This window comes from Myxine glutinosa, chromosome 7, assembly GCF_964187855.1.
Source record: "Myxine glutinosa chromosome 7, kmMyxGlut1.1, whole genome shotgun sequence".
Lineage (NCBI taxonomy): Eukaryota > Metazoa > Chordata > Myxini > Myxiniformes > Myxinidae > Myxine > Myxine glutinosa.
In genome coordinates, this window is record NC_136267.1 from 39,050,612 (window position 1) to 39,070,649 (window position 20,038).

At 49.6% G+C, this 20,038-nt stretch overlaps 1 protein-coding gene across 1 annotated transcript in view; it reads left to right on the plus strand.

Annotated features, from left to right (window-relative positions):
- The window catches only part of LOC137430727 (disintegrin and metalloproteinase domain-containing protein 10), a 135,218-nt gene that overhangs the window by 82,933 nt on the left and 32,247 nt on the right, over positions 1-20,038 (plus strand). The window contains exons 5-8 of the mRNA XM_078781524.1: positions 9,807-9,907; positions 9,996-10,118; positions 19,575-19,667; positions 19,811-19,991. Coding sequence (XP_078637650.1) covers positions 9,807-9,907; positions 9,996-10,118; positions 19,575-19,667; positions 19,811-19,991 — 498 coding nt within the window. The remainder of the gene's footprint in view (positions 1-9,806; positions 9,908-9,995; positions 10,119-19,574; positions 19,668-19,810; positions 19,992-20,038) is intronic.

Sequence of the window (20,038 nt, forward strand, 5' to 3'; positions counted from 1 at the left end):
GGGTTAGGGTTAGGGTTAGGGTTAGGGTTAGGGTTGTTAGGGTTAGGGTTGTTAGGGTTAGGGTTAGGGTTAGGGTTAGTTGTTAGGGTTAGGGTTAGGGTTGTTAGGGTTAGGGTTAGGTTAGGGTTAGGGTTAGGGTTAGGGTTAGTTGTTAGGGTTAGGGTTAGGGTTAGGGTTAGTTGTTAGGGTTAAGGTTAGGGTTGTTAGGGTTAGGGTTAGGTTAGGGTTAGGGTTAGGGTTAGGGTTAGGTTAACTCATCCACCATTGATGCATACACATTCCTTCAAGGTGAACAACACATCCGCAGATGGCGCAGACCCATCGGCCGATGGGTCTGCATTGTCATTTCTCGTGCATCCACAAATGGGTCGCCAAACGGGTCAGACCCATCGGCCGATGGGACCGATCCACAGATGGGTTCCAACATATACATTAAATTTTATATCACACTGCCAGAGAGAGTTACCTCTGTAATTGTGTGAAATCATGTCAGACAGAGAGTATTGAGTTTGTTTCCAACAACTGAGCAGAACTATCACAGTAAGTGTATCGGTAACTGAGGTACGCACACTTGCCCCTCAGCCTTCTACTCTGGGTTTGAATCCTGACCCAGATATAAACTGTCATCTTGGTGTTTCACAGGCAGGGTGATTCATCAGTGTGTGTGCTGTCCCTCGGATGAACGATAAACTGGGTGTTCCATCAGCCAGTATTAGTTGTTGGATGCTAAAGATCCCCACGGTGTCCTTCGCGAAGAGTATGCAAGCCATCAGCGGCACCCTGATCAAATTGCAAATTCCTGTCCGAACTACTGCTGGGAGAGGGATGGCAAATTGCCCAGCATTACCCCAAGCCTAGAAACTGCTTTGGCAGAAGCATCACTGGGCCTGTGTATCACAGACTATGGTACATTGGATCGGTATCGGTAACGTTATTATATAGAACTGGTTTATGGGGGAAAATAGTGTGAAAAACCATTTTTGGACCATTATGTGCAATTATCAACCTAGTTGTAGTATATACGGGAAATTAAGTTGTAGTTGTACCATAAATTAAGTTGTATCACATACAGGAAATGCTTGTACTAAATGTCCTACTAAAAACATACAATACATGGATTTACCAGGATGAGAAATGACTGATTTTGCTGGTTATATCCTCTTTTACCATTAACTCACAACCTCCTCTTTGCTCCCTCAACTCCACTCCACATCAAGCTTCAATGGACGTATGTAGAAAAACAAGGTGTAGCAGCATTTATCGAATTATCACTGAATGCCATTTCCTTACTGATTAGCACTCGTTGAAGAAACGTGGTCAGCATCACGTGGGCAATTCACCATTGGTGCATACAGTATAAAAATGCAGTTGTTGGTGCAAGGAAATACAGTACAGGGAATATATAACACATGAAGAGGCCATTTGGCCCATCATGTCGGAGATACATATCTGAGCTACGACATGATACTAAAATCTGCATGGTTAGTAGTAGAATAAATGTTTAAAGATTCAGTAAAACAACAGACATCTGTCATGCTAAATCAACAAGTTAAAGTAAATGGCCAGCTTGGTGCTGAAAGGCAAAACCACAAGTGAGATGGAAACTTTTCTAAGGACATTATTCCTTCTTCACTAAGCCCTGCAATCAGCCTTGACACACACACACATATATATATATATATATATATATATATATATATATATATATATATATATATATATATATATATATATATATATATATACAGACTTGGCATTTAATAGGGAATATTTTTTTTGTGGGGGTGAACTTACTTTTCAAGATGACTTAGAACCAAAAGTTCATTGGAATTATGTTGAAATTATTCTAGATTTTGTTAATGAGACCTTTAAAATAAACAAAAACCACATTTGACATTTCGAAGCAAATAAATTGATCCTTGAAAGTGATGTAAACTGATATCGAACTCAATTCACGGACAGTACTGTGTTAAACTTCTGTACGTTTTCCAGAGGTATCTCTTTATTTTGCACATTAGCAAAAAAAAAATTTCAACAAAAACAAAAGCTAAATTATGACTGCGATTACGGACAGTAAAATTACAGTTCAGTACTTCGTGTAACCCTCACGAGCATTCAGGAGAGCACGTACACGTCGAGGCATGTTGTTCACGAGATTTGCCAAAGTTTGGACAGGAATCGCTTGCCATGCAGTGACAATAGTCTGCTGCAATTCACGCACAGTGGTGGGCTGCTGGTCCAAGTTGTCGATTTGACGCGTTAATTCTTCACACAAGTTCTCTATCGGATTCATATCCGGGGACATGGCAGGCCACTCCATATGCTCTACACCACGGTCAGCAAGAAAGTGTTGGATCATGCGAGCATGATGAGGCCGTGCATTGTCATCTTGGAAGACAAAGTTTCCTTGAAAGGTTGCACGAGCAAATGGAAGCAATGTTTCTTCCAGAATCACCCTGTACTTGAACTGGTTCAGGTTTCCATTCAGAACAACCAGGTCAGTTTTGCCCCCTGCATGAAAAGCAGCCCAAACGGTCACCCCACCACCTCCAGCTTGGACTCTTGGCACTATACAATCTTCGTTGTGGGCTTCATGCACTTGTCTGCGCACTCGGACGCGGCCATCTTGACGATAGATCAGAAATCTAGACTCGTCACTGAAGGTCACGTGATTCCAGTGTCCTGGATGCCATTGACGGTGCTCTCTGGCCCACTGCAATCGGCGCTGGCTGTGTTGTCTGGTCAGGTGTGGCTTTCTCAGGGGATGCCTGGCATGATAGCCTGCTTGAACCAGTCGTTGGTTGACTAGCCTTCTGGATACAGGCACATTTGTCAGTTGCTGCCACTCAGCCCTAAGCCGATTAGCTGAATTGGTACGGCCATTGCAGACTAACCGGTGCAGCTGGCGTTCATCTCTCCTTGTGGTTCTGCGTGGACGTCCTCGCCTCGGTATTGGAGTAGGGACACCCCTCTGAGCATTTCGTTTCAGGCTCTTTGACACCTGACCTTGAGCGATGCCATACTGCCGAGCAGTAGCACACTGTTTCCTGCCAGAATTCCGTAAAGCCACTACTCCATGACAAACAGCATTGTCAAGTTGACGGACCATCTCCAGAGGAAGCGGCAATAACTTTTGGAGACGTGCAGCAGTTGTTTTCCACTAATACAGAATGCAACAACCCTTATATACCCGATTGTGAAGCCAATCGTCAAATGTACCTGTCCTTACATTTTGTCACGCCACTTGTGATATAATCCTGTTATTGACTTCTTGTTGCGAAAGACAGTGACATGGTTCTTTCAAAAAGGACATCACCGAAGGGTAAAAGAAACTCACCAGATTGATATACTGAGTTCAGAAAGTAAACCCAAGTCAAGAAAAAAAAAAAATCCATATTAAATGCCAAGTCTGTATATATATTGTTGCGGTTTTGAGTTTTGTACAATAAAGGTTAAATTTCCCCCTCATAGTTTAGTCACACAACAACATGTAGCCTCGCGGTAGTTCAGTTATTTCATAGTATGTGTGAGAATAGTCCTTTTCCTGTGTTAGTTTTGCATTGAGTAGAGTAAGGAGAGTAGGTCCTTTTCATATTTCCATTGCCTTATGCCACCTTACCCCTCTTTGTGCTGCCTTTGGCTTTTTGGCGCGAATGAACACGAGGCAGGCATAGCAGGTCGGGTCGGGACCGAATGAAGGCGGCAAAGAGGCTGACGGTAAGTGCGAGCCGCCAATCAGGGCTCAAAGTGAGTGGCTGCGGCAATGCGTCACAGGGCGTGGTTGGAGCGTTCGAGAAGGCTTAGGGCGTGGCAAATATAACCCGTCGCGCAAAGCCCCAAAGACAGAAGAGAAGAGGAGTTGAAGTAGCGCGGTCAGCAGTGGAGTTTGAGAGATACGAGATCGGAGAAAGACGCGCATGAACCAAGATATGCGCTCGTATTAAAGTGGCGCTCGGTTGAGCTTGAAGCCGAGCCGCTATTGCATTGGGTTAGGTGAGTGATAGCGCGCTGGTTACTAAACGCGCTGTGGAACCGCCCAGCCGCGCTGAGAGACGCGGACATTTCCTTCCTGCGTCATCTGCTGCCTTTTGTTCGAGGGACGCGCTACGAGGATCCTTCCACCACCTGCTGGCCATCTTCGCGGGACGTGCTGGGACCGTGGAGAGCACGCCGGGCCGCTGTTCCTGGATGACCAAGGCAGCACGAGAACAGCATCCTGCCTGCAATTTCCCTGTGTGAGAGCGAACGGGCCCATGTCTGGGCTTTAAATAAGTCTGCTTAAGTTCTGCTCTGTGTCTGCTTTCTACCAAATTGTACATACGTGTAAATAATAATTAAACCTGTGTATTTCCTTTGATTCTACCGCTTTTGTGATTTCCATCATTGACTAAGCGTGGTACGAATAAAACCGCTCCAATCAGGGTCCAATATTAACGGTGACTGCACGGACCACGTGGTACGCAATCCGCTCGGTGTACTCAAATTACACATGGCTCATGCGAGGCTTGGTTCCCCGCTTCCGTGGTGGCGCAGGTATTTAGGTACGAGCGAGACTTGGTCCCGAAACCCTACCTTGCGTTTGCCCGGAAGAGGCGTTTCAAGTCTCTTGGTTACGCCAGGCCCAGAAAGAACAAGGGGCTTAATCCCCCCTTGGTAAGGGTAAGAAGGGCGGCGGAAAACCGTAACAATATATATATATATATATATATATATATATATATATATATATATATATATGTATATATATATATATATATCTCTATATATATATATATATATATATATATATATATATATATATATATATATATATATATATCTCTATATATAAAGGAGGAGTGTCTGTGTGTGTGTGTGTGTGTGTGTGTGTGTGTGTGTGTGTCTGTCTGTCTGGATGTCCGCTTATAACTCAAGAACTACACATCGGAGAAAAGTTTTAGACACAGATTCGGAATCAGCATAAAATCCTGGTGGTTATAGGCTATGTTTTATTTTAATATCAATGGTTAAAAAAACCGCGCCAGCTGCAATTCCATGGTGTAGTTTGTGGCGGCGCTATTGCCCCTTTCCGATCCCGCGGTTGCGCGTACGTACAGTATACTGTACGTACATATTTATATATTTTCAATGTGCTTTTTATTGTATTTTAAATTGTTTTTTAGCTTCTTTTATTGTTAATTGATGTACTATTGTATTTATTTTAAATATATTTTTAAGGAAAACAAATGTTTTCACGTCCGTAGGAGTGACATAAAGTCGCACATAATGACAAAATGCGCGCCATTTTTTCGCGCCAAGAACGAATAAACGGTAGTTGAGATTTTATTCGAATTCGAATTCCATTAAATTTCAACTGTTGGAAACAATAATTATTTCAACTGTTGGAAATTGAAATAATTATTGTTTCCAACAGTTGAAATTTAATGGAATTCGAATTCGAATAAAATCTCAACTAAAAAAAAAAACCTTGCGTTTTAAAATTATGACGTCATCAGCGTATTTCGGAACGTTAATTTTTCAACTTCATATTCGGAATCAGTACGTCCCAGAGCAACTACAGCACACCTTAAATGTTTAAAAAACCTTCGGGTTTTAAAATTATGACGTCATCAGCGTATTTCGTAACGTTAATTTTTCAACTTTGCCGACAATGACTTCCGACTTCCGGGTTCGGAATGCGGGACCAATGCCATTTGACAGGGAATAAAAAATAAATGCGACATTCAATTGACGACAATGACTTCCGACTTGACAGCCCCCCTCCCCCTCCCCCTCCCCTCCCCCGCCCCTCCCCCTCCCCTCCCCCGCCCCTCCCCCCTCCACCCTAACACCTCCCCCTCCCTCTCCCCCCTCCCCCTCCCCCTCACCCTCCCCCCTTTCTCCCTCCCCCCTCCCCCTCCACTCCCCCTCCCCCCTCCCCTCCCCCTCCCTTCCCCCCATGGCCCTCCCTTTCCCCCCTGCCCCGTCCCCTCCCTCTTCCCCCTACCCCTCCCCTTCTCCCCTCCACCTCCCCTCCCCTCCCCCCTCCCCCTCCACCCTAACCCCTCCCCTTCTCCCCTCCCCCTCCCCCTTCCCCTCCACTCCCCCCTCCCCTCCCCCTCCCTTCCCCCCATGGCCCTCCCTCCTCCCCCTCCCCTCCCCCCTACCCCCTCCCCTTCTCCCCTCCCCCTTGCCTTTGTGATCTCCTGATTTCATGGTGCCATGCACACATTCAAAGCACCCAGTGCCAGAGGCAGCACAGCAACCCCAAAACATCACTGAACCTCCTCCATGTTTGACTGTAGGGAAGGTGTTCTTTTCTTTGAAGGCTTCATTTTGTTTTCTGTGAACATAGAGATGACGTGCTTTTAAAAAAATCCGAATTGGGACTCATCTGTCCACAGGACATTCTCCCAGAAAGATTTTGGCTAGTTCAGGTGTGTTTGGCAAACTCCTGTCGAGCTTTCTCAGCAGTGGGGTCCTCCTGGATCTCCTACCATAGAATCCCCTTTCATTAAGTGGGCGACGGATGGTGCAAGTTGAAACTGTTGTACCTTGTGTCTGAAGGTCAGCTTGAATCTGTTTGGCAGTTGATCGAGGTGCTTTCTCCACCATTCGAACAATCCTTTGGTGCAATCTTCGATCAAGCTTTCTCTTGATGCCACGTCCAAGGAGGTTGGCTACAGTGCCATGGGCCTTAAACTTCCTGATAACATTGCGTACGGTGGACACAGGAACATCGAGGTCTCTGGAGATGGACTTGTAGCCTTGAGATTGTCCATGCTTGGCTACAATCTTGTGTCTGACATCCTCAGACAATTCTCTGTTTTCTTTACTTTTCTCCTTGCTCGTTGTTGTACACAAGTGACACAAAACAGCAGAATGACTCCTTTTCTCTATTCTAAAAAATGTTGAATGAGTGATTTTTATATTGCAGGCACCTGCAAATCACCACAGGTGAGTTGAATTCCAAAGTAAATAAGTATCACCTGCTTGAAATCTAATTATTTCTAACAACTTCTAAAAGGTGCCAATAATATTGTGTGGGCCATTTTAGGATTTCCGTGTGGAATAAGCTACGATTTAGTGATTGTTTCAGGTTTTTTTGTTTTGTTCCATTGCAAACCAAAGAAATACATTTGTGGATACCAAAAGATTTTTTTATTTCAACAATTTTCTGGAAGAAATGGTGCTTTATTTGAAAAAGGTGCAAGGGTGCCAAAATTTTTGGCCAGGTCTGTATATATATATATATATATATATATATATATATATATGAACCACCTTTAGAGGCCATTTTCCCCGCAAAGCAGGGGTTGGCCTTTTCTCGGGCACCTTGGTCCCCTTTTTGGGAACCTTTCGGGCACCTTGGTCCCCGGATGCCCTTCCTGCTACCAACCCTGTTAGTCGCCTCTTGCGACACACAGGGAATTAAAAGTCAACTGGTACTCAATTTTCCGACCTCGGAATTATGACAGGCTGAGTCAACCCTCCTGGCGTTAATTCAGCGATCGACCAGGATTCAAACCCAGGATCCTCGGATCCCAAGCTGGCACCCTAACCGCTAAGCCAACACCAGGCTTTATGTATATTTTTATAACTCCCCTTCGATTTTCCACTTACTTTGCCCATATGTACTGTACATATCCTTGCCTATTCCTTTCCCTTTCTCAATTCTAATTTTCTCAATTTGATTTCCCTTCCTGCCCTGAATAAGCTTACAGAATACATAGCTGGCTTCAATTGACAATCCTCAACGAAGATCATCACTCAAAAGGAATGTTTGCTGAAGGCTACAAAGTGGTAGTTTTGCCATTTGAGCGCCTCTCTTACTATGGGTTGGCATCCCAGAATCACATCCATCTCTCCTGAATTATGTGGAATTTAAAGCTCTCAACATTATTGGAATCTCTCGTGATGAAACCGAAGCACAAGGTGTGTTACTTTCATGTCGTGGACAGGTCGGTGTTCTCTGCCCTCTACCTGGACGATTCTCCAACATTGCTCTCCCCCAGAAATTCCAAGATGCAAGCGTTGTTCCAGAAATCTCAAGGATGTTCAACCCCTTTGCTTTGACACTCCAAATTGAGCTCAGGTGCATCCAATTTCCTTTGATCATCCTTGAGATGTCTCTACAACTTGATTGGAGTCCACCTGTGGTCAATTCAATTGATTGGACATTATTTAGAAAGAAATGAACCTTCCTATATAAGGTCCCACAGTTGACAGTGCATGTCAGAGCAGAAACTCTACCACTAAGTTCAAGAAACTGTCCGTAGAACTCTGAGATAGAATTGTGAGGAGGCATAGATCTGGGGAAGGGTATAAAACAATTTCTAGAGTGTTGAAAGTTCCCAAGAGCAGAGTGAGCTCCATCATTAGGAAATGGAAAGAATATGGAACTACCCAGTCTCTTCCTAGAGCTGGCCGTCCAACCAAACTGAGCAAACGGGCAAGAATAACCTTGGTCAGGGAGGTGATCAAGAACCCAATGACCACTCTAACAGAACATCAGAGTTCCTTGGCTGAGATTGGAGAACCTGCGAGACAAACAACAGTCTCTGCACTTCTTCACAATTCTAGACTTTATGGAAGAGTGGCTAGATAGAAGCCACTCCTGAGAAAAAGGCACATGACAACACACCTGGAGTTTGCAAAAAGGCATGTGAAAGACTGAGCATGAAGCAAATACTCTGTAGTCTGATGAGATGAATATTGAACTCTTTAGCCTGAATGCAAAGCGCTACATCTGGTGGAAACTGAGCACAGCTCATCACACATCTAACACCATCCCCACAGTGAAGCATGTCGGTGGCAGCATCACGCTACGAGGATACTTTTCAGCGGCAGGGACTGGGAGACTTGTAAGGATAGAGGGAACAATGAATGCAGCCAAATACAGGCAAATCCTTGAGGATAATATGCTTCAGAGTGCAAAACACCTGAGACTGCGTTGAAGATTTACGTTCCAACAGGACAATGACCCCAAGCATACAGCCAAAGCAACACTGGAATGGCTTCAGAACAAGAATTTGAAAGTCATTGAATGGCCCAGCCAAAGCTTGAACCCCCTTGAGAAAGTCTGTGGAAAGACTTGAAGATTGCTGTTCACCGGCCGATGCTCCCCATCCAACTTGACAGAGCTTGAGCAAATCTGCAAGGAAGAATGGGAGAAACTCCCCAAATCCAGATGTGCAAAGCTGATACAGACATACCCAAGAAGGCCCGAAGCTGTAATCACTGCCAAAGGTGCTTTTACAAAGTACTGACTGAGGGGGTTGAATACTTGCATAAATTAGACATTTCTGTTTGTCATTTTCTATTATTTTGAACATATTTCTAAAAAAAAAGAAAAATTTACTTTGTCATTATGGGTGTGGATCAGTCACACAAAAAAATCTCAATTTGATCAATTTTAAATTCAGGCTGTAACACAAAATGTGTGAATTGTGTGAATACTTTCTGAAGGCATTGTGCTTCATGGATAAATTGACACAATCTTGATAATACGAACCAGCTTTGAGATTAATTTTTCAAAAATTATGGCAAAAAAATGAAAAAATGAGATTTATATTATATTATTTCAAATGCAATTTGTCTGAAGGACTGTTCCTCCTAATGGGACTCATTATATGATTTGAACCTGGAATCCCAGTATCATTAGGTAAGTGCTTAGAGGTGGACACGAAACAGGCCAACCCATTTATGTAAACCTGTATCTGCAGTTGGAATGTCTGATCTCCCCCACACCTCTTCATGTACAATTGAGAATCCTTGCACCGGGCATCAATGTTTAGAGAATGACTGTGTTTTGGACTTTCCAACAGATTTTCCCTCTGGCCATGGATGGCACTCCGGCTGTGTTCACCGCGATGTGTTACAACGGATGCACAACTATCAGGCCTCCGGAGAATCTTCAGTCAGCCAGGTAAGATGAGCCTTGGTAGAAAGAGAAAGAGAGCGATTGGAATGTCTTGACCCAACAGAGAATGTTAGATTCCCAAGTGTGCCAGCAGGATAAGACAAGCCACTGGAGGATGAGACGCGACTTGTCCAGAAAGACAACGTGTCTTCTGTACGTGCAAACAGACCATCTGTTTTTCCGCAAGTATGGCAGCAGTGAGGCAGTGACCGCACAGGTGTGTACCTTAATTTCTTCCTTTATTTAAATGAACCCATTAGTCTCTCTCTGTCTGATTGAGTCCACATCTTCTGTGTCTACATCTGTTGTTTTTTTTCACTCAGGTTATGTTTTTGTCCTTCTTGAAACTCGGTTTGGAGATTTCCATGGAAGTTTATTCAGCGACTTGTCTGTTCACCATCTGAGCTGTATGTCGTTGAGTTTGTTTGTCTTGGATATTGCCATCCCGGTGCATTTCCAGGAAGGGGGGTGCTGCACTTCGGAGCACTCCATGTCCTTTTGATGGGGACGTAAAGCCGGCTGTCTCCTCCGTATTTCGGATTCGGACGTTAAAGATGCCATGGTACCTCACAAAAGAGTAGGCAATTGTGTGCCGGTGCCGACCTAGAGAATAAGAGCAATTTTCAGTGTTGTACAAGACAATTACTAAGGGATGTTAGTGTTAAATTTGGTTTGGTTAATGCTATGAAAGGGGTTCAACCTGGCCATGGATGGCACTCCGGCTGTGTTCACCGCGATGTGTTACAACGGATGCACAACTATGAAAGGCTATGAAAGTTAATGCTATGAAAGGGGTTTTGAAAGGGGTTTCTTCATCAATGATCTCTCTGACTCTCTTGAAAATCCTCTCTATCTCTTTGCTGATGACTCTACTCTCTGTCGCTCCATTCTTCATCCTTCAGATCGGCAGTCTGCAGCCTCCTCACTCTGTGCAGACCTGGACAAAATCACAGACTGGGCAAACAAGTGGAACATGTCTTTCAATCCTGACAAATCTCACACTCTTACAATGTCTCTCCGAAAAGACCGGCTGGACAACCCTCCCATCCACTTTCTGAATAATCCTCTCCAAGAAGTTCTGTCACTCAAGCTTTTGGGTCTCACTATCTGCCATGATCTTTCCTGGGAAAACTACATTTCAAATCTGGCCTCCAAAGCCAGTCGCCGACTGGGCATCCTCCGTCGTGCGAAGTCCTTCCTTGGCACACCTGAGCTCCTCACCACATACAAGGCTTTCATCCGCAGCTCAATGGAATACTGCTCTCCCCTCTGGGCTGGTGCCCCTGCCTCACACCTAGCTCGTCTTCACGCTGTTGAAACCAAAGCATTCAGAATCATTGGAATCTCCCGCGATGAAGATAACTCCAAGGGCCTCTCACTCACTCACCGCAGGCAGGTTGGTGGTCTTTCCGTCTTCTACCGACTCCTCTCTGGCCTTGCCCCCCCCAGCTCTCTCTGGGCTCTGTCCCGCAAATATTCCTACAGGTCGCACAAGATCTGCCTGCAACCCTCTTATGGTTAAACTGCCAAAATCAAGACTCTCTGCTCACCTTCACTCCCTCATTCCTCTTTTCTCCTGCCTCTGGAACAAACTCCCTCACTCTCTTCAATCCCACTCCACCCTCCAGGTCTTTAAAACAGCTGTTCAGCACCATCTCTTATCTTCCCCCATCCAAAACCTTGATCTTTTCTACCCCCGCTAATTTCACCCCAATTCCACTTTTTGAAATACCAACTTCTGTCCTGGAAGTCCTTGGTGTCCTTGTCTTTTATACTTCTCCCTCCCTCCCCCCCTTCCCACGCCTCCTCCCCCCAAGCCCTCTCCCTTCCACACATCTCCCTGCTCTCAAATGTTGTGTTTGTGTGCTTTCCCTTCTCTCCCCATCTTGTCTTCCGCTCCCTCTTTTTATATATTTTGTTTGTCTGGTTGATTTATTTGTAAAGTAAATGTTAGCTCTTTCACGAGCCTCGATTCAGTATACAAAAAACAAACAAACAAAAAAAAAACATTAGTACATAGAAGATACAAGCATTGGTACCCGCACCTTTTGCAGAAGGAATTTAGAATTTAGAACAAGAGAGCCAAGTACTATATTTATAATTACAATCAAGAAATCACAAATAATTTCGCAGGCAATACTATAATAACAATGTAACGATTAATATAATATATAAAATCTTTTATGTAATGTATAAAGTTATCTTTCTTCTATATAATGCCACACGATACACATTTACTTTGAGACAATCGGGGTCTTCCCCCCACTGTAAACCCCCTATCCCGTAGGTTTGAAAATGTTTTATTGCATCTCCATTTGCCAAGAGGATTCCAATGGTATGTAATATTATGGGGTTACTACCAGAGGGACCGATTTTAACGATGGATAGACAGACGGACAGAATACAACTTTATATATTTAAAGATAGAAGTGAAGTCCTTGATCTTTTCCTTGACCTTGATCTTTTCTACCCCCGCTAATTTCACCCCAAATCCACATTTTTGAAATACCAACTTCTGTCCTGGAAGTCCTTGGTGTCCTTGTGTTTTATACTTCTCCCACCCCCCCCCCCCCCCTTCCCACGCCTCCTCCCACCAAGCCCTCTCCCTCCCACACATCTCCCGATGTCCCTGCTCTCAAATGTTGTGTTTGTGTGCTTCCCCTTCTCTCCCCATCTTGTCTTCCGCTCCCTCTTTTTATATATTTTGTTTGTCTGTTTGATTTGTTTGTGAAATAAATGTTAGCTCTTTCACGAGCCTCAATTCTGTATACAAAAAAAATAAAAATAATAAAAGTGATAGATTAATTAATGGAGTGGATAGAGCGCAGTCATGGTGGCCTAAATGGCCTTCCCTGTGTTTGTTTATTTATTTATTTATTTAAGTGTCTGTTCATAGTGAAAACAAAATTTAAACAGCAAAGCATACGAGTGTATAAACAGGAAGGTAAATAAATACAGTAGAAAAAAAAAGACAATAAAATATCAAAGGAAAAAGGAATACATTATACCGAGGACCTCAAATATGCAGAATACACGTTTCTGTACCAAGATAAGTTTAAATAAATAACTTGGGGGAGGCAGAGGGGGAGTCAATATTTATTACCAATGCAAAATGTTGGGATTGCTAACCCTTCAGCGTCTTTATCCTCATATGCTCCACACATGCCCTCTCCCATTCCTACCATTACTCCTGGCATATCAGTACAGGCTACAGTTTGCAGAAAAACAATTACCTCTTCCACCAAAGGTGGATGGATGTTACGTGTTCGGCCCCGTTTGTCTGTTTGTGAGCAGGATATCTCAAAAGGTTATGGACGGATTTGGACGAAATTTGGTGGACAGGTTTGGTGTGTAACAAGGACGAAATTATTATATTTTGGTGAAGATCCGGATACTAGATTTTTTAAAGTGATTCTTCACCATTGAGTGATCGGGCCAACACTGATATATAGCACGATATCTCAAAAAGTTGTGGACGGATTTGGACGAAACTTGGTGACTGAGTTGGATAGGTGACAAGAACAAGATGATTACATTTTGGTTCAAGTCCGGATCCAAATCCGGCCTATCAGTAGGATATAAAATGTAAACTGTTCAGTCTGATGGAGGTATGCGCTCTCTACCGAGTGCTGTTCTAGTTAATACTGTAATGCTGTGATTACAAAGCTTCATTATTGTGTTGTGTGCTGGTTTATAAACCCACGTTGTCATGTTTGGGCAGAGATATGGTGCAGGTGTTTTTTTTTTTATCCAAGATCGAGGCTCATGGAAGAGTGAGGTGACGAGGGGTTAAAAGGACAACAAACTGACAGTGGGGTGGTGGTGGCAACAGTTGGATACATCAAGCAAGGGAAGGAATGAGCACGAAAAGAGGAGAAAGTGGAGGAAGCACAGTATCCTGCAAGTAAGAGTGTTGTTAGGTTGAGTTAATGGAGGTAGAAAATATCATGGAGAGCGATAGGCGATGACAGGACATGGTGGTTCACCACTTCCTTGAAGCCCTGGCGTGAATTAGGAATGTGATTGATCCGTCAAATCTCTCAAAGTACAAGTGTACTAGTTGGTGGAATTTTTTGAATAAGGCAGACTCATCAAATATGGATGAAACTCTCATGGAAAATTCAAGTCGATTCATTGCCCGACGATTCATCACACATAGTTTGGGTGGAAGAAATTCCTTCTTAGAAAATGCCCCGTTGAGTGTGGTGAGAAATACGATGGTGTAGCGGTTACCGCTGGATGCACACAATCGCCTTGCACCGGCCAGAACACGGCCAGACGCGCCTCTCCCGGGCATGCCCGGACTCACTGTTCCCGGGCACGCCCGAACCTCCCGGGCACGCCCGGTCTCGTCTTTCCCGGGCATGCCCGCTCTCGCCTTTCCAGGGCTCGCCCAGAGCGTCCGGGCATGCCCGCTATCGCCTTTCCAGGGCTCGCCCAGAGCGTCCGGGCAAGCCCGCTATCGCTTTTCCAGGGCTCGCCCAGAGCGTCCGGGCATGCCCGCTATCGCCTTTCCAGGGCTCGCCCAGAGCGCCCGGGCACGCCCAGCCTCGACTTGCCAGGCCGCAGCCAAACACGCCCGGGCAGGTCCAGACTCGCCTTTCCAAGGCTCGCCCTTGACACCCGGGCATGCCCGGTATAGCTTTTGCCGGGCAAACTTCCCGACATAAATGTGTATATATATTGCTGCCCGATAAACGGGCTTTTGTCAGAATACCTGAGCTGTTTTGTTTCAATAAAGCAACTCGGACGAATTCCGTCTTTGGTCGCGTCACTTATTTCGACTCGCGTTGGAGCGCAGCTCCTTCACTGGTGACCTACCGACATGGACACGGCAGTGACTCTTAAACTGCCTACCTTCTGGGAGGCTCACGCAGCTGTTTGGTTCGCCCAGGCGGACACCCAGTTCGCCCTGCGAGGCATCACCGCGGACGACACCCGCTTCCACCACGTCGTGGCAGCGCTCGGTTCCGCCACCGCGGCCCGCGCCCTGAGCCTCCTCGAGCACCCGCCGGCTGCCGACAAGTATGACGCGCTGAAGACGCTCCTCCTCGACGCTTTCGCCCTCTCACCGGCGGCACGCGCACGGCGCCTGCTCGACCTGCCCGAGCTCGGCGACACGCGCCCGTCCGAGCGCATGGACTATATGCTCTCGTTGCTCGGTGAGCACTCTCTGGATTTTCTGTTCCGCGAGTTGTTCCTTCGCCAGCTGCCTCACCCGGTATGCCTCGCCCTGGCTGGCATGTCGATCACCGATCCCCGCGCCCTCACCAGGGAAGCCGATAAGATCTCCTCGGCGGGCCAACACATCGGCGCGGCTACCTGGAGCCTGCCGCCGTCCGAGGCGACGCCCACGACGCCCGAGCGCCCTGCGCGGTTGGAGGCCGAACTGCCGGTGAAACTGGCGGCCGCCACGCCGCACCGACAGCTTCCGACACGACGGCCGGGGCCTCCACCTGACCAGGCATGGTGTTATTACCACGCCAGGTTCGGACACAAGGCTCGGACGTGCCGACCCCCGTGCATTTTCGACAAGTCGGGAAACGGCCGGGCCGGCGTTCATTCCCAGCCATGAGCGCCGGCCACTCGGGCAACTTGCTTTTTATTCGGGACAAAGCGTCCGGGCGGCGTTTCCTTTGTGACACCGGCGCCCAACTGAGCGTCATACCCGCCTCCGAGCAGGACAGGCGGGACGCCGTTTGCGGCCCCTCTTTGGTCGCTGCTAATGGCTCGGCCATACGCACTTTCGGCCCGCGCAACGTCACCCTCTGCTTCGGCAGCCAACGCTTTCAGTGGACCTTTGTGACCGCCTGCGTCCCCATGGCTTTGCTGGGCGCCGACTTCCTCTGCGCGCACGGGCTGCTGGTCGACGTCAAACGTCGTCGCCTTGTCAACGCCGAGACCTTCAGCTCCCTGGCGTGCACGATGAGCAGCTCCGCGCCGACCGAACTGGCGTGCGCCCTCCCGACGGCGAACGAGTTCGCTCGCCTGCTCGCGGAATTCCCGGCCCTCACACGGCCGACGTTTTCGGCCGTCGCAGTGCGGCATGGGATCGAGCACCACATACCCACTACGGGCCCACCGGTCTACGCCAGGGCCCGCCGCCTCGACCCGGCCAAGCTCGCCGTGGCAAAGGCCGAGTTCGACGCGTTGGAGCACCTCGGCATCGTGCGGCGCTCCAATAGCATGTGGGCCTCACCACTGCACATCGTGCCAAAGCCGGGGGGCGGATGGCGCCCGTGTGGCGACTACCGCCGCCTCAACGATGCTACCACCCCCGACAGGTACCCGATCCCGCACATCCAGGACTTTTCCGCCCGTTTGGTGGGACGGGTCATATTTTCCAAAATTGACCTGATACGGAGATACCACCAGGTACCTGTCTGGGCGGCCGACGTCCCGAAGACGGCCGTCATCACGCCGTTCGGCCTGTTCGAATTTTTGAGGATGCCGTTTGGCCTCAAGAACGCGGCCCAGGCGTTCCAGCGCTTAATGGACGGCGTGCTGCGCGACCTGCCATTTCCTTTTGTCTATCTGGACGACATCCTCATCGCCAGCACATCCCGCGCTGAGCACCTCCTCCACCTCCGAACACTGTTCGGTCGCCTCAGCGAGCACGGCTTAATTGTCAACCCGGCCAAATGCCACTTCGGCACGACGACCGTTGACTTTTTGGGCAACCGCATCACCAAGACCGGGGCCGTGCCGCTGCCGACCAAGGTCGAGGCCATCACCACGTTCCCGCGTCCCCGTTCCATCAAGGCCCTACAAGAGTTCCTCGGCATGGTGAATTTTTATCACCGATTCGTGCCCCGCGCTGCTCAGCTCATGCGGCCCCTTTACGAGGCCCTCCGGGGCAAGCCGGCCAAGCATGACATCGTTTGGTCCGCGGCCATGGACGCGGCCTTCGCGAGCGCAAAACGGGCCCTCGCCGACGCAACGCTGCTGGCTCACCCGGTGCTCAACACGCCCATCGCCCTCACTACGGATGCCTCCAACTACGCGGTGGGCGCCGTCCATGAACAATGGGTGGACGGGGTTTGGCAGCCACTCGCTTTTTTCAGCCGGCAGCTCCGGCCAAACGAGTTAAAATACAGCACGTTCGACCGCGAGCTGCTCGGTCTATTCCTGGCCGTTCGCCATTTCCGACACCTCCTGGAGGGCCGCCCGTTCACGGCTTTCGTCGACCACAAGCCGTTGGTCTACGCAATGGCCAAAGTCACGGAGCTGTGGTCGGCCCGCCAGCAGCGCCACCTCTCCGCCGTGTCGGAATTCACCACGGACATCCGGCACGTCGCCGGCAAAGACAACGCTGTGGCCAACTGTCTTTCTCGGGCCAGCGCGAACGCGGTCCACCTCGGCGTGGACTTCGCGCTCATGGCGGCCGACCAGACCACCGACACCCCGGTGCAGGCCCTCCGGGCAGCGGACACGGGCCTCCGCCTGGCCGACATCCCCTTCGCGGGCACCGTCCTGCTCTGCGACGTCTCCCAGGGCCAGCCTCGCCTCATCGTGCCCGTTTCCTGGCAGCGCCGCATCTTCGCCTCCATCCACGGCCTTTCTCACCCGGGCCGGAAAGCTTCTCAGAAGCTGGTGTCGGCGCGTTTCTGCTGGCACGGCCTTCGACGGAACGTCCGCGACTGGGCCAACGCCTGCACGGCCTGCCAGCGGGCCAAGGTCCACCGCCACACCCAGGCCCCGCTGGCACCTTTCACCGTGCCTGCACGGCGTTTCGACCACGTCCACGTGGACCTGGTGGGTCCCCTGCCCCCATCGCGGGGGTTCACCCACCTGCTCACCATGGTGGACAGGACCACCAGGTGGCCGGAGGCCGTGCCCCTCACCTCCACCACCACCGCCGACGTGGCGCAGGCGTTCATCGCCACCTTGGTCGCGCGCTTTGGCGCACCGGCGGACATCTCGTCCAACCGCGGCCCACAGTTCACGTCCGAACTTTGGGGCGCGGTCGCCCGCTCGTTGGGGGTCACGCTGCACCACACCACGGCCTACCACCCCCAAGCCAACGGGTTGTGCGAGCGGTTTCACCGCTCCATGAAGGCCGCACTCATGGCCGGCCTTCAGGACGACGGTTGGACCAACCGGCTGCCATGGGTCCTTTTGGGCCTCCGCACGGCCCCCAAGGAGGACCTCCGGGCGTCCGCCGCCGAGCTCGTCTACGGCCAGCCGCTCCGCGTCCCGGGCGAGTTCGTGCCCGACGCTACCAGTCCCTGGTCCGCCGCACACCAGCGCTCGGACCTCCAGGAGGCCGCCCGCCGATTTGCCCCCGTGCCAACGTCCCGCCACGGTGGCCCCCAGTCCTACGTCCCCCCGGCGCTTTGCACAGCGGAGTACGTCTTTGTGCATCATGACGCGCACCGGGGGCCACTCCGGCCGCCGTACGACGGGCCCTTCCGGGTCCTGCGACGGGGCGACAAGTCCTTTGTCGTCGACATTGGCGGCCGGTCGGACCGGATCTCTGTGGACCGCCTCAAACCGGCGCACATGGACGTCGACCGACCACCACGGTTGGCCCTTCCTCCGCGGCGAGGCCACCCCCCGTCCACAGTTCCCCCCGCTCGACCACCCACCACCACGTCGGACCCCTCCCCACGACCCTCCAGGGGTCGCTTCGGCCGGGTCATCCGGACCCCCCTTAAATTGACCCTGCTGGTGCAGGTCGATTCTGGAGGGGCGTGTGTAGCGGTTACCGCTGGATGCACACAATCGCCTTGCACCGGCCAGAACACGGCCAGACGCGCCTCTCCCGGGCATGCACGGACTCACTGTTCCCGGGCACGCCCGAACCTCCCGGGCACGCCCGGTCTCGTCTTTCCCGGGCATGCCCGCTCTCGCCTTTCCAGGGCTCGCCCAGAGCATCCGGGCATGCCCGCTATCGCCTTTCCAGGGCTCGCCCAGAGCGTCCGGGCAAGCCCGCTATCGCCTTTCCAGGGCTCGCCCAGAGCGTCCGGGCATGCCCGCTATCGCCTTTCCAGGGCTCGCCCAGAGCGTCCGGGCAAGCCCGCTATCGCCTTTCCAGGGCTCGCCCAGAGCGCCCGGGCACGCCCAGCCTCGACTTGCCAGGCCGCAGCCAAACACGCCCGGGCAGGTCCAGACTCGCCTTTCCAAGGCTCGCCCTTGACACCCGGGCATGCCCGGTATAGCTTTTGCCGGGCAAACTTCCCGACATAAATGTGTATATATATTGCTGCCCGATAAACGGGCTTTTGTCAGAATACCTGAGCTGTTTTGTTTCAATAAAGCAACTCGGACGAATTCCGTCTTTGGTCGCGTCACTTCTTTCGACTCGCGTTGGAGCGCAGCTCCTTCAATGGCATTTGTTGTGGCGTCGCTGGTACCCAGAGTTCCCCGGGAAGTGATGGCACTCCCCCCTAGCTCAGTGGCTGCGTTTGTCTCATCTAACAGTCCTGTGTTGTGTCTCGTTTCTTCATCTGTATGTCTACGAGTGTGAGATGTGTGTGCGGCATCTCCAATAACAGCCTTAGATCCTGTCATGAAGAAGATGGCTTTGAATATAATTTATTTTTACCTTTTAGAATATTTCTCCTGCAGATCACACCCTTTGAAACACAACGCCCATTTATGTGATCTGTGGGGTGTTTTGAGTTGTTTCCGATTGAATTGATGGATCATTATTGGTGCTGTTCGTTTTCAGATTGCTAACCACGTGCGTGCAGTCAACCTCATTTACCAGAGTACCAACTTCGATGGCTTAAGGAACATCAACTTCATGGTCAAGCGAATTCGGGTGGGTCCTGCTTTGCAGCGTCCTGCATCAAGTCTACAGCACTTGGCCAATAATGGAGAAACCAAAGCACTGCCTTTCAAAACACCTACTATTCATAATTTATTATCGTGTTGTGATGCTCCGGTGGAATTTATGTCTCACAGGTGAACTCGACCGAGAACGAGCGAGACCCCACCAATCCATTCCGTTTTGGGAACATTGGAGTTGAGAAATTTCTGGATATGCATTCAGAAGGAAACTTTAATGAATACTGCCTGGCATACCTCTTCACCGACCGTGACTTTGATGGCGGGGTTCTCGGCCTGGCATGGGTTGCTTCCCCCGGTGAGAATTTTTCTGCGTGGTTACCCATCAGCTTCTGGCCTGTTAAC